The 14,765-nt window shown below is 62.3% G+C and overlaps 1 protein-coding gene across 8 annotated transcripts in view; it reads right to left on the reverse strand.

Moving 5' to 3' along the window:
• The window catches only part of APBA2 (amyloid beta precursor protein binding family A member 2), a 227,238-nt gene that overhangs the window by 7,903 nt on the left and 204,570 nt on the right, over positions 1-14,765 (reverse strand). For 7 of the 8 annotated variants that reach the window (XM_070053530.1, XM_070053531.1, XM_051822257.2 and 4 more), the window contains 6 exons: positions 13,910-13,945; positions 11,028-11,114; positions 7,276-7,461; positions 3,322-3,501; positions 2,314-2,526; positions 1,250-1,369 (listed from right to left, as the gene is read on the reverse strand). In XM_070053530.1, coding sequence (XP_069909631.1) covers positions 1,250-1,369; positions 2,314-2,526; positions 3,322-3,501; positions 7,276-7,461; positions 11,028-11,114; positions 13,910-13,945 — 822 coding nt within the window. The remainder of the gene's footprint in view (positions 1-1,249; positions 1,370-2,313; positions 2,527-3,321; positions 3,502-7,275; positions 7,462-11,027; positions 11,115-13,909; positions 13,946-14,765) is intronic. The other variant, XM_051822259.2, reaches the window with a different exon arrangement.

Below are 14,765 nucleotides of genomic sequence, written 5' to 3' on the forward strand. Positions count from 1 at the left end.
ATCTCAGTGACTCTTTCCTGTTGAGGGGGTCCCGGGAGAAGTGACTTGCCTACAGTTGCACTTGCCCAGGTGTGGCTGGCGACCACTGCAAGCCACAATCCTCCCCCTCCTGGGCGCCGGCTGCACCACCTGCCCTGGCCTCTCCTGCCTGGGGGGTTTGGCTGGCGTAATTCAGGCAGAAACGACAATGCAGGGATGGCCCGACAGCCTCTACAGGGTCCACACTGCCGCCTGCGCCTTCCTTCAGCTGCCAGCCAGACCACGGCACCCAGGGGACGCCTCGGAAGCCCGGGGAGGGGGGGCAGAGCTGGGCGCCGGGGGTGGGCAGCAAGGTCCCCCAGCGGCCTGCAGGTGAACAAGACGCAAACTCTGAACGCTGACGGGTGGGAGAGACTCAATTCAGCAACCGGCTCACAGCAGGTGACAACAGAGGACATTCTGCCTCCGGTGCAGGTGTCATTCTGGAATGTTCTCCCTTCGTCCCCCGTGGTTGCGGGTGAGCACACACATCCCTGCTCCCCTCAACACCCGCCCTGCGCCCCCAGTCTCCCACAGCTCTCAGACACTCAGCGCTGGTTCACACACCTGCAGTACCACCGGCCCCTCTCCCGTGCAGAGCACTGAGTGGCCACATCTGTGCCTGTGGGGCCGTCCCAGGAGGAAAACCCAAGAGAAGGGAGCTCATGCCAGCAAAGGCAGGCCAGAGAGAAAGTGGGGTATCTGAGCTGGAGGTCTTTGGCCTGGGTTTTTTTTGGCATAGGTTTTTTTTTGTTTTGTTTTGCCAGGTGAACGTTCACTCAATTCCAGCATCACCTCCTCCGGACAGCCCTCCTGCCTCTTTAGCACTTGCTACACAGCCTGAGAGAAGACAACGTCTGCTCAATGGCTGAGGAAGTGAATGAACAAGGAAATAAAAATGGACGAGGGGGCCTCTGTTGAGCACAGTCTGAGGTGGGACTGGGTGTGGGTGTCCAAGCTACAGGGGCACCCAGCCTGCTACCCTCCCCTCCACAGCAGGTATCTGGGGAATAAAACACCCCTGGCATAAGGGTGCCCAGGCTGGGTGGTGGGGACCACTGCACAGCCACACCTCGGCCCACCCTGCTACTGTGACCAGGAGTCCCAAAAAGCCCCCACCTATGGGGCCTACCTGCGGCCAGTCGTGCCCATGCCCACAGGCCCGGCCCGGCCTGGCCACCCCGGGTCCCTGTCCCCAGGCCCTGTAGGGGGTGCAAGCAGCTGGACTCACGATGCCATTCTGCACACTGAAGCCCAGCTGGTACTTGAGGTCTGGCCGCTTGATGAGGACCGTGGTGACCGGGGGGCAGCTGACGATGTTGAGCTTCACCTGCGTCTGGTTCTTCAGGCCCTGCAGAGCGCGGGACAGGGGTCACGGGCCTGGCGTGGCCGGCGCTGCCAGCCCATGCCAGGGGGCCAGGCTACAGAGGGCGCCCGCGACGAGCAGGCCGCCGGTCCCCTCTGTGCGGGGTGGATAGGTGTTGCCCTGGCCTCTATAGGGTCTTCGGATGTCCAGGGTGGCCACGCCCACTGCGCCCACCATGCTGGCTGTGCCCGCTGCCCCGGTGGGAACTTGCTGCTCCGAGAGCCAGCAGCCAGGTTTGCGTGCTGCTATGCAGAAGTAACGGTCAGCATGGGCCCCCCGCAGGGATCGCCAAGGGGTGGGTACCACGTGAGGGTGGTGAGCAGTCGGGACACAGGATGCTGGGGGCTGCAGCCGGCCAGCTCAGCCAGGAGCCCAGGGTGACCTCGGGCCCAGAGAAGACACAGCTAGGAGCAGGCAGCCCAGGCCACGGTGCTGGGGTCAGGGACAAGGGCCCTAACCCTGACACAGCGGCAGCATCGGCTCCTCTCTGGCCAGGCACCGTCCCTGGAGGAGTGGGGGAGCCCCCCCCCCCGACACACACACAGAGCCCAGCAGAGCCTTCAGGAGCACAGCCCAGGGAGGGAGGCTCTGGCCACGTTCTCTGCCTTGAGAAAACCCAGCCTGGTCCCTGCCCCTGCAGGGCAACCCACCCTCCCCTGTGCCAGCCAGGGCTTTCAGTGCTAACCTGGGAGAGGCCCAAGCAAGACGGGCTGAGCCGGCCATCCTACACCCACCCCTGCCCCTGCCTGGGCTGACAGACTCATCACTCCACTGTTCCCCCGGGCAGCCCGGACCCCCCTCAAGTTCAGCCGTCTGGCGCAATCTTGGGTTTGGCACCAAGCAGCCACCAGGTGGGTCCCTCTGGGCCTCGTGGGTGGAGGGAGGTGGGGCTCGGGGGACCACAGGGCCGAGGGTCCCGGGGCGCCTACCTTGATGATGCCCTGGCAGGTGGCGAGGGGCAGCCCCACCAGGCTGGTGCCGTTGATGGACATGATCTGGTCCCCGATGCTCAGCTTGCCGGAGCGGGCGGCCGGGCCGCCATTCATCATGTTGGCCAGGATCACCGTGGGCAGGATGGAGCCCCAACCCGACTCCACGACCACCACACCCAGGATCTCCCCCTTGTGCTTGTCCAGCTGCAGCTGCGGGCGGGGGCGGGGGCGGTGGCTTGTGAGGACCCGCCGGAGGCCAACCCCCCCACCCAGGCCCTCCACCCCCAGCCTGTGCTGTCACTTAGCGAAGTCCTTTTATTTTTCCTTTGCTTCAAGGGCCACTGTCTCAGCAAACTGCCCGGAGCGTTCACCCACTCACTCCTCTAGCAGTCACGGACATTCCTTCACGCAGGGAGCACCCAGCGTCACAGATTCAATCAAGGGGCACCCAGGATCAGGACTTGCTCCATCACCCGCTGGCAGACAGCCTCAGTCAGTCAATGGGCGGTCAAGGGACCCCCACCATGTGCTTCTTGGCCCTAGAACTTTCCAGAGCCCCCCCCCCCCAGGAAAAGCTTGTGGGGCTGCCGCCTGGAAGCCAGCTCCCAGCTGGCACCAAAAGGCACATTCGCAAGGCCGTCGAGACCGGCCGTCGTCTGCTTCCTTGTCACAGAAAGCACGGTACACACAGTGCTCAGCCCGAGGCAGGGGCAGGGTGTGCACGTGGGGCTGCACTTGAGACTTGGTGTGAGAGCCAGGATGCGTGCGGGAGCCCCGCGAAGGCTCGCTCTGGGGTCCTCAGCCGGTGGGCGAGCTGAAGCACCGGGCAGTGTGTGCACAGCCCCTCTGAGGCTGCCCGGCTGGGCCTGCACGGCGGGCCCGCAGAGCGCGCTCTTCCCCGCCGGCGCGGGTGCGGGTGCGGCTGCGGGTGCGGCTGCGGCTGCGGCTGCGGGTGCGGCTGCGGGTGCGGGTGCGGCTGCGGGTGCGGCTGCGGCTGCGGCTTACCTCCTTGCAGTTCTCCGAGTTGGAGAAGTGGATGAGGTCATCGTTGTACATCTCCTGGGTGTTGATGATGTCACTGTATTCCTTCTGGCTCAGGTCTTCGGGGTTGATGCCATTGGCCCGCAGGAACTCCTGATAGGCCACGCTGAAGGCCTGGCCGATGGACTGGGCTATCAGTTGGGCCTGCAGGGGGGGAGCAAGCCCACTGGAGACGGGCACGGAGCACAGGCTCCCACGGGGGGAGGCGGCGGCAAGGCTGGGTGCGGCCCCTGTCAAGGAGGAAGCTGCGGCTCCTGGGACCGAGACTGTCCCCCACCAACATCCCCTGGGGGTCACCGTGGGGTGAGCCTTCCTCTTGCTTTCTATTTTAGACTTATTTATGGGGCTGGTGCTGTGGCATAGCGGGGTGAAGCTGCTGCCGCCTGTGACACCAGCATCCCTTTTGAGTCCCAGCTGCTCTACTTCCTGCTCCACACCTGGGAAAGCAGCGGAAGACGGCCCAAGTGCTTGGGCCCCTGCACCCACGTGGGAGACCCGGAAGAAGCTCCTGGCTCCTGACTCCGGCCCAGCCCAGCCCCGGCTGTTACAACCATTTGGGGAGTGAACCAGCGGATGGCAGACCTCTGTCCCTCCTGCCCCACCCCTCCCTCCCTGCCTCCCTCTCTCTGTCTAACTTTTCAATAAATAAATCTTTAAAAAACAAATTAAAATTTTTCTTATTTATTTTAGAGTCAACAAGCATTCCTGGTCATTCATTCATTCATTCAATTAGCACTAGAGACAGAGACAGAGCTGGTTCACACCCCAGATGCTCACAAGGACTGGGGCCTGGTCAGTCCAAAGCCAGGACTGGGGAACTCAATCCAGGTCTCCCCAGGGGTGGCAGGAACCCCATCACTTGACCATCACTCTACCTCCCAGAGTCTGCATTAGCAGGAAGTTGGGGTGTTTCCTGGCGAGTGGCACAGACACCCGCCCATTAGCAGCCGGGGAGGCCCAGCACGTGTGCCCACTGCTCTTGTCGGGGGCGGGGTACAGCCTGGAGACACCAGGGCAAAGCACTTCCATCGCCTTCAATCACCTTCAACTGAGCCGCTTCTGTGCGCCCTACAGAGGCCTGGACCTCAGTGTGCCACCGTGGGGCCTTGCCTGCTGCACACAGGGACAGCGGGAGGCGCAGGCTGCAGACCTGGGCTCTAGGACGGTAGCAGGGACACAGCAGCCTTCCCCCTGCTCCCCACCCGCCGCCCCAGATGCCACCAAGGAGACCTCCACACGGGTGCCCTAGGACAATCTTGGCTCAACAGGACTCAAGGATGGGTGGAAGCCAGAGATCCGGCCTAAACTCCTTCCCTGGGCTCTGCAGGACTTCAGTGCTGCAAATGAACACCCGCGTGGGAAAGTGGGTCCAGACTGGGCACAGAGCACGGGGCCTCTCCTTTCGTGGGCCCCAGTGGAGGCTGCACCGGCCTCCCCAGCTTTATGGGAAGGAGACCGCTTGGTCCTTCTTGGCTGCCCAGCATCTTGGTGGCACCTGTACCAGCAGGTGGCGCCGTAGGCCTAGACACTGCAGAGCCAGCATGGAGAGGGGGCCTGGCAGGAGAGCAGGGAGGGGGCAATACCCGCTGGAATGAGAGTGGGGGCCCCGGGGAGAGTGGAGGGAGGTGTGGGGGCCACAGGGCAGCTCCGCCCCGCCGGGGATCTCAGGACTCGTGGATGCTGAGACAGCCCAGGGCTGCATCCTGCCTGCACCTGGCTGAGCCCACGTGCAGGAACAGTGGTCTGAGAACATCGGATCCCTTCCCTAAATCCTCCCCCTTCCCCCAGGCCAGGGACCACCTGTGGCCCTTGGACTCTGTCTGGGATTCTCCCAGGACCCACACCTCAACAACCCCCTGCCCCCGTGTCCCACCCCCACTTCCACCCAGGGAAAACTCCCAAGCCAGCCAGGCACGGGGGAGGGGACGTGCACCTCCCTCCTCTCGGGCGCGGTCAGGAGGGAGCCATAGGCGTCGCCTGCCCAGGGCTCAGCCTGGGTACCTGCTTCCTTCCTCCCTAGCAGGGCCAGCTCACAGGGCTCTGCCTGGCCGCGACCCCCGACCCAGCCCTCAGACGGGGGTCTCTCTGCCCTCTCTGCTCCCAGCTAGGCCCATGGCGCTCTCCATTGCAAGCCCAGGAGCCCTGGCCAGGCAGGTGCCATGGGCCCTCAGGTAAGGGCTGGGGCCCTGGGGCGGCCACCTGAGGGTGAACTGTGTGTGCTCCAGACAGGCAGGGGGTGGTGCCAGGCCCATCGCTACGCCCCCTGCACGCTTACCTGTGCAACCCCAGAGCAGCTGAGCTCCATCCAGCAGAGGGAAGGCTGAGGCCCAGAGTGGCCACTGGCGACCCGAAAACCGCTCTCCACTTCCCGCGGCCAATTCTATGCCTGGGTCTCCTCCCACCAGACCCTCAGGTTCCCCGTCCTCACCCCAGCGGCCCACCTGGGCAGCTGCTCACACGGGGGACCCTCCCTCCTTCCTCTGAGGACCACTGAGAGGCCCCACACACGGCCTCTCCCTCTGCCCTTGGCCTTGTCGCCTGCAGAGCTGAGAGCGGCGGCCACCATGGTGTCCTGTGACGCCAGCCCTGCGCCCACAGCCGTCCATAGTGGCTCTTCTGCTCCGGGCTCCTGGGTGGCCTTGCCACCAGTTGACTGCTCACCCTTGCCTGCCTGCTTCCTGCCCTACACCCCGTCAGCCCACTCGCCCTGCCGGGCCTCCAGGACACCCTCAGCCCACAGCGATCTCTGCGGACGGGAGGGGAACCCGCATGTGCGCCAGCCACTCAGAAATAAGTGTCCGCGCCTACGGGCCTGTCGTCGCTGTGAGCGGACGACCTCTTTAATAAGTTCAAAGCCTGTCCTCCAACAATCTCCACGCCGCGCCTCACCCTCCCGAGTCATCTGCTGGTCCTTAGGGGAAGGAGAAAACGCACTGGCCACTTGGGCACATGCTGCTGTCCAGGGCGGCTGCCACAGACAAAAGCTTGCAATGAGCTGTTTTCACCAGGGAACAGGCCCATGGAGCAGGACGGCATTTGGCCCGGCAGTGAAGATGCTGGTTGAGACGCCCACGTCCCGTATCTGAGGGTTTGGTCTGGGCCACAGCTTCCTGCTGATGCGCACCCCGGGAGGCAGTGGCGATGGCTCGAGTGGCTCTGGGCCTGTCACCCACGTGGGAGCCCTGCGCTGGGTTCCCACCTCCAGGCTCCAGCCCAGCCTGGCCCAGCCCGGCCCAGCCCGGCCCAGCCCGGCCCAGCCCGGCATCTGGGGAGCAAACCAGCAGATGGGAGCTCCGTCCCTGCCTCTCAAAGAAATGAAAAATTGTGAACAGTAAAATCCGCTCCGGCAACACCACCATGAATGTCTCCACTGTCCCCTGAGTCCACGCAGCCCACAGGGCGTCTGTGAAGAGACCACAGCGCCCCCTCTCGCCTGCTCCAGCCTCATAAAAATGCTCTGATCCCAGGGGAGGCAGGGGCCAAGGGCCGCATGGTCTCTCAATGGGTCTTTGGTATTTTAGACTTTGGAATTATTTTTTTTAACTTGGTTCGAAGTGCGGTGTGCAGCTGAGCCTCCGGTGCAGTGCCACTTCTGTTAGAGCCGCCTGCATGTGAAGGTGTGTGCTCTAACCACAGACGGCAGGACACCATCCGCCTTATATGGGGGAGAAGGCTTTGCACAAGGACTGCTTCAAATGCACGGCTCCCTAATCTAGTTAACTATGCTTCAATTAACGAACAGCCCCACGCCACCTGTCTCGTGGAGTGAGACAGAACGGGGTTCACGCTCTCTGCAGACTCACAGCGGGAAAAGCCAGCCCGCGGAGCCCGCTGGAAACAGCAGGAGCGGCGCACAGAGCTTACGCCCCGGAGGCGGCCCCCCAGCCCCCCCCCCCCGCCCCCCGCGCCTGTACTCACGTCCTCCGACTCGAACACGTGGCAGATCATCTTGTACTGCTTCTTGGCCTCCTGCGCTCCGGGAGTGGTCTCCACGCAGTCCTGAGAAGCCGACCGAGGCATGCGGCGCCTGGCCATGAGCACCACGATGTTGCCGATGTCGGCGATGTAGGAGATGGTGCGCAAGGCGTGGTCCATCATGGTTTCCTGCCGAGAGGGGGTGGGGAGAAGCCCTCATCAGCCAGCATTCCAGGAGACGAGTCATTAAGACACTCTCGCCGGGTTTCTCAACCTTGACGCCTGCCGTTTGGGGCTGGATCGTTCTTTACCCCGGAGAGGGCTGCTCGGCACCCTGGAGGATGCTGGCGCGTCCTGGCCTCGACTGCCAGATGCCAGCGGCACCTGCCCCTCCCCCGGCACATCTCCAGCCTTTGTCTCATGCACCGCTCGCCCCCCCGCCCCCCGCCAGAGAGGGGGTCGCAATCGTCCCGATGAGAGCTCCGATGATGATCAGAGCATCTGACGGCAGGGGTCCTGCCTCACCGCATCTCTGCCTCCATCTCACTCCAGCTTCCAGCACGGGACCCCGCTGGCACACGGCACGCGGGGGAGCTGTCCTAGGGGAACCCAGCCCCTCCCTGCAAGGTGTGCACCCTCGCTCAGAGACGTCAGAGCCAACCAACAGTTTCCACCGGGTCAAGCCTTCCCCTGGGGGCTGGGCCTTCTGGCTGGGGTCGGGCACACAGAGGCCTCACGCCCGCCTCCCTTCCATGGGTCCCTGCAGCCCTGGGCAGGTGCACTCCCCATGGCTGGCAAGAGACTCCACCACGGCTGCACACACAGCCCTGAGAAGCAGGGCCCTTGGATCTTCCTGCTGCCTCCAGAGCCCGCCTCCACCGTGGACGCCGCACCGTCTGTCCTGAGGCTGACTTGACTGAGTTCATAACCACAGCCCCGGGGACAGACACGGGTAGGGAACAGGCAGGGCAGCTCCTCAGCATTGCCTGACTCCTAGCCACCATCAGCAACACCTGAGTCAACCCAGTGCCCGGGGTAAGACAGCCACTATCCCGCTGCCTCCTCCCCCACCCCCCGCTCAATTCCTGTCGGTGGCAGCGCCTCCTCCTCACACAGGCTGCCCTCCAGCACGGCCATCGTCCTCTCCCCTACCCCAGGAAGCCACTTCAACCTCCAGGCTCTCGCACCTGTCCCCGCCTTTCTCCCAGGTCATCCTGGACAATGCCCTGCAGCCAGCTCCCACTCCCGGGCTGTGGCACCTCCCCCACCAGGGGGCCATCAGTAAGACACACCATGGCAGGCCTGGCAGCAGCCCCGGGAAAGCCCAGCTGCACGGTGAGCCCTCGCTGGCCTCCGGGATCGGGGACTTGGAGGGGCTTCCCAGCCTCCTGACTGACAGGCTCACTCCGCAGGAACCACCAAGTCACAGCTGCAGGCTGCATATCTGCCTCCTTAACTGGGATTCTTGCTGCACGTGAGGCAGACGATGCCTAAGGGGCCAGCCCCTGGTGTAGACCTTGGGCACAAAGTCTCTTCGAGCCTGGCAGAGAGCACTGCACATGTGTCGTCACAACCAAGCGCTGGGGGCACCCGGGGGTGGGGGCGGCGCGTGACCCCCCCTCCCCCCACATTCCCCTGGACTTGGACCCACAGGCCTTTTCCCCTTGGGGACTTTGCTCGCCGTAACTCATCTTGGCCATGAGCAGGTGCTAAGACACTAAGCTTCTGAGTCCTCGCAGGGTATCAGCGCCCCTGGGTGCTCTTGGGGACCCCCACACAGCGGAGTGTGTCAACAACACATCTGAGAAGCAAAGTCACAATCTGTGGCATGTCCTAGACCGAACGTCCAACCCCGACAGCTGTCTCTGGAGTTCTCACCAAGTGTTGGCATGGGGGCAGCAGGTGACAGGGATCAGCGGGACAGGGCGCAGGCCTGCTCAGGGGACAGACGGGTGAGGAGGAAGGGTGGACCCAGCACCCACAGCACGGTGAGCGAGCAGCTCAGAGGGTGGCCAGGCGGGGAGTGGGCCACAGCAGAGCCACACACGCGAGGCCCTCCCAGCTCCACGACGCTCTGCTGCCTCCCCTGAGCCCCAGGAGTGAGGCGGGAGGGAAGGGGCTCCCGGCACAGCTTCCCCCGGGCTTGAGGAGTGACGCCCAGCTCACGTGCTACAGGCTGGGCTCCCCTTGGCTGTCCCAGCAGCCCAGCGATGTGGGGATATGGGTGCTGCACAGCTGTGGGAGGGAGCAGGTGAGGAGGGGGCCCTGCCACTGTGAAGACGTGGGGCCTGGGAATTGGGCGAGGAACTGAGTTGAGAGGGGACGGGTACGGAGCTGCCCAGCTGGATGACGCACCTGCACCAAGGGCTTTCTAAACACACACAGGTCTGGTTCCGTTCAATGCCAGGGCTCTGGGAGCGACTGAGAGCACAGGCAGCAACCCGATACCATGTTTCCATCCATTGATACCCAGCAGACAGAACCTGGCTCCTGGAACTGGCAGCTGTTCACAGATCGGGGCAGGGGAGACCCCAGGTACCCTCAGGATGTCTCCCTGTCCGTGGCAGGAAGGGAGTGTTCAGATCCAAAGCAAGGCACCACAGTGACACAGGACCCAGCTGCAGGGTCCCTGGCCCAGTGTGGGACCATCTGAGCACAATGACGATGGGTTGTAACATATACATTAATAAAGAAAAAAGGATCCAAGAATCCACAGCAAAGAGATGCGGGGGAGAAAGGTCAGCCCTAAGCAGAGACCGGATCAGACCGGATCATTTTCTGTGGCACCTCCATCGGCTCAGGCAGCAGCCGCCACGGATGCCGGAGCCCCAGGGATGCAGGGCCCAGAGCACCACCCCAGTGACCAACCATGAAGGGGCGTTTGCTGGACATGGGCCATCCCATTGGGACAGAAGCTGAGGGGCCCTTCCCTCTGTCTTCCCGAGGCCACCTCCCCTCACACGTCACCTGACCACTGCCCGTCACCACCCTTGGGCTCAGCCCCTTTCAGCCCCTGCCCCTGTGCTTGCTGGCTCCTCATTCCTCAGCTTCACTGCCTTCCCCACCGCCAGCAGGGTCCGTGCAGTGACTTAGGCTGAGATACGAGCACCAGCTGAACCGTGGGCAGGGGGCACGAGGCTCACAGGTGGAAGAGCTGCAGACCCCTCCCCATGAGAGGGCCACCATGCAGTCTGCCTGCCCAGGCTCACCATGCAGGGGTGCAGGGGATCAAGGTCATTCTAGAATCCTGAGTGCCCCCTGCTGTTTGTCTCCATGCAGTCCCAGCTGTAGCTGTGTCACACCTTCTAGCCTGATGCGCCTTGGCCTCTTTCTAATTCCTCTCACTAGCTAGCTATCTGAAAGGCAGACACACAGATCTTCCATCCTCTGGTTCACTCCCCACAGGCCCGAACTGGGCCAGGCCGAAGCCAAGAGCCCAGAACTCCATCCAGGTCTCCCAAGTGCTTGAGCCATTACCTGCCGCCTCCCAGGACACACATGAGCAGGAAGCTGGATTGGAAGAGGAGCCAGGACCCAAACCCAGGGATTCCGAATGGGATTGTGGGCACGGCTGCACCCAACGCCTACCCTGCTCCTCCTCTAAGTCACTCCAAGCTCCACAATCAGAGCCCACTCGACACTCAGGGGACAGAGCAACTGTCACGGGCCGGCTGCTCCCTCCCTCACATAGGGGAAGTCCCCTCACAGCTGCGCTGGGCGCTTGTGGGTTTGCACAGGTCCAGACAAGCACTTACCTGTGTGTCCGCATTTAAGACCTTGATCCTCTGGGTGGAGATGAATAGATCTACTTCAGTCAGCGTCTGTGCGTCGCCCTCGGAATTCTAACAAAGGACAGTAATGGACACGGTGACAAATCCACACTCTCCTGCATCCACACAGATGGAGCAGAGCAGCCCGTGGAAACCTAAACGCACACCCCCACCCCAACCCCCACCTCCCGTAGCACCCTAGACCCAAGGGCTGGTTCCCAGAGCAGTTTGCAAAAGACATAGACAGGGCAGGAGAGCCAGCTTCCGGGATGCTGGAATGTGAAAGAGGTTCTGATGCCTGGGTCTCGTGCTGTACCCCCCAGCCCCCACCAGAAGGCTCTGGGTCTGCAGACTCAGGCTATTTCCTGGACTGGGGATTCCAAGTATCCCCAGGAAATGAGGAAGGAGCTGGATTACACTGTCCGCCTTTCCTTCTGATTCAAGCAGTCACAGCCTTGTCACCCAGCAGCCTCGGCCCAGGCCTCCCACACCCCTGAGAGCACCAGACCTGGGGCCAGTAGGGCACTGTCCTCGCGGTGACCAGAGACGCTGTCACCGAGTGGTCCGACTTGTCACTCGTGTGAGCCTGAGCTAGCTGTGGTCCCATGGACTGTTCTGGAAGCCGAGCGAACTCCAGGGTCTGCCCCAAGCCAGCACAGCTTTTAATTGGTTTCTCCATCAGTGAGAATCCTAATTACTACCGCACAGTGCTGATGAGATACAAGTTCCCTCGGTCTGCCCCCCGAGGTGGATGACTCTTCCCGGTCACCCGGGAGCCCACGGTGGTTTATCTTCCACTTCCAAACGGCAGAAGCTGTGACTTAATGACTCTAGAAAATCGGAAATCAAAGCTCTCCCTGCTGACACTTGTTCGAGAAGGCCAAGTCACACAGAGGCCCATAATGGACTGAGAACTTTGTGCATTTAGCTCAGTCTTCCAGGGCACGGGTCTTTGGGGCTTCTGGTCTACCATGGACTGCTACTATTCCAACACAAGGGAAGGAGAGCAGAGACGCAAGCGGAAAATTGTCGTGGTCTGCACCAATGCACCTTTCAAGGTTACCTCCTGTGACGGCAATGCCAAGCCCTCCTGCAAAGCAGGTCAGGCCAGAGCAAGTCTAGAAAGCTGCAGATGGACCGTGGTGCTGGTGACAACTGAGGGGGAACCGGATCGCAGAGGTGGGGCCGTGGCAACCCTGATTGCTAAGGGGGAAGGGAGAGGCCACCCACCACATCCCCTGGCAACAGAAGGCAGAAGCAATAGCGCAGACCGGGGAACAGGGTGGCCTCACCATGCCCGTGGCTGGGGGCTGTGACCCCGGGGTCATCAGCGTGTCTCTGGACAGAGGCGTCTCTGCCAGGACCAGGCTCACCCAGCACCACAGCCTCACCAGCTGTGCAGAACGCAGAACCGGCCTAGGTTGCAGACTCGCAGGTGGGGTGTGCGTCCCCTGGAGAAGAGGTGCCCCTCACCTGCAGCCTCCCAGGCCACCGCGGGGAGGCCCAGCCCTGGGGGCAGCTCTGGGGACCTCGGTCCATAGGGAATGCAGACCAGAAAAGCAGCCTTTGGCAGTGGTCTTGAGCATCCCATCACCCCTCCAGAGGCAGAACGCTATGGGACATCCGGACCTGCAGACCTGGGAGCAGGCTGCGGCTCATGCGGGCACTGCAGGACACAGGCCCCTCTCTCTGGAGGAAGTGCAGTCCCACCTGCAGGTCTACAAACGCTAGGGTTTGATATTATTCCCCTCGAACTCAGGGGTTTGGTCCCCATGTCTTATCGTAATGGTACTAGAAGGGTGGGAATTTGGTCCAATCACGGGGTTAGGAGGTGGCTGGATCGGGTTGGGTCATCAGGGTGGAGTCCCTGTAACTGAGTCCCGCTGGCTTTATGAGAGACAGAGACACAGACAGACACCTGCACTCCCTGTCTCTTGCCCTGTGGTGCCCTGTGCCACCTTCAGACTCTGCCCTGACCAGAGACCAAACCAAGGGGACCTGCCTGATCTTGGACTGCGGACTTGCAGAACTGAGAGCCACAATAACCCTCCTTTCTTCATAAAGCAGGGCTGCTTCACGTATTTCATTGTAGTATCAAAACGACGACTCAGACGGCAACCGACACCTGCTCTGCACCACCCAGGGATGAGGGATGCAAGGAGAAGCCACTGGGCAGAGAAGCCACTGGGCAGATGGGAGTTTCACTGCAGGGGGACAGGGGTCCCTACAGGGTCCTTTGGCCACAGCACCAGAAAACAGCACCACTTCCAGGTGGCAGGGAGGACTGAAGGCAGCAGCAGGCACTAGGCCGGGTCACAGGTGTGTCCCAGGCGCCCATCATGGAACACCTGACACCTTCCGTCAACCAAGTCGACCAAGGACTAAGTGTCAGCCCCACTCTGAGAGCCTGGCCGTGCTCCAGCTCTGTTCAACAGGAGCAAGCTAAGCCACTCGGCATCTCGACGCTGCAAAGTCAAGTTCACGCGTCTAAACATCGGAACCACCTAGTCAACACCGGACAGCAGGCCCAGGCTCCAGACACGTCAATCACGGAACTGTCACCCATTGCTGCCCTAAAACAGGTCCACACAACACAGGGACATGGCAGCATCAGCTAGAACCTGGTTCATGGGAGATTGCGAAGCAGAAAAGAGAACTTTTTAATTCCCCTGCCAGTGCCTGCTTAAAAGCAAAGCAGTGCCTGTAGTTTCACTCAAAAGCCCGCTTTTGACCGAGCAGAGAAAGAGAGAAAACTGCTGTACACCGTTGTTTGGATTCCCCCCAGGAAGCCCCCCCACTGAGCAGGGCGAGCCCCGGGCACCCGGCAGAGACCCCACGCTGGCCCAGGGCCACCCGGTCCTACGCACCGCTTTCTTCTTGATCTTAGCAGCCTTCTGCATCCTCTGCGCAGCGTGCAAGAGAAAAGAAAACCAGCTGGGCACCGAGAGCAGGCAGGCGTGGGGCAGCGCCCCAGGACGCAGACCTGGGACCCACAGCAGCCCCCGGGAACAGCGGGGCAGCCGCTCCCAGACTCCCCAGACACAAGCCCCTGGAGTCCCAGAAAAGACTGTCACCAGGGGCCGTGGCTGAGGACAGACCCCCTGGGAGACACGGGCAGCTGCAAAAGGGCGAGCCAGGCTGGGGTCAGGGCCAGGGCCCTGGCAAGCAGGGCTCCTCTCTCTCTCCTGACCTCCGTGGCTGACCGCAGGGCGCTCCTCTGCCTCTGCTGAGGGGGGCAGTGTGCGCTGAAGGCAGCTTAGGGGCCAACATCCGGCTGGATCCCCGCAGCTGGGAGCATCTGCAGGCCCGACCTTGCCCATAGGGGTGCCCCCCTGGCCAGCCTCAGCCCCGCCCTCCTGACACAGTGCAGCTTCTAGGCGAGGCTTCATCACTCCTCAGAACCAGACGATGCTCCGTGCACGGGAACCACAGGGCTGTCAGAGGTGTTCTGCCGTCCGTGGATTTAAATCACGCACCGTTCACCTTCCCCGTTTCCGAGTGCACTTTGAATGGCACTGAGAACACAACTTGCCCAGCTGGGACCCGAGGCTCCAGACAAACACGTTTAGGCCCAGATCACTCCTGATCATCATGAAAAGCTGCTTCCAGAGGAGTTGGGGGGCCACTCTGTACTAAGGAGCCAAGGCCCCTGAGCCCAGCCCACCTGCCCCCCGCCAAGGTCCCCTCTGCCTCGCCAGGTGCCTTGGCTTCCCTGGGCAGTGG

The sequence above is a fragment of the Oryctolagus cuniculus genome, chromosome 12, assembly GCF_964237555.1.
Source record: "Oryctolagus cuniculus chromosome 12, mOryCun1.1, whole genome shotgun sequence".
Classification (NCBI taxonomy): Eukaryota; Metazoa; Chordata; class Mammalia; order Lagomorpha; family Leporidae; genus Oryctolagus; species Oryctolagus cuniculus.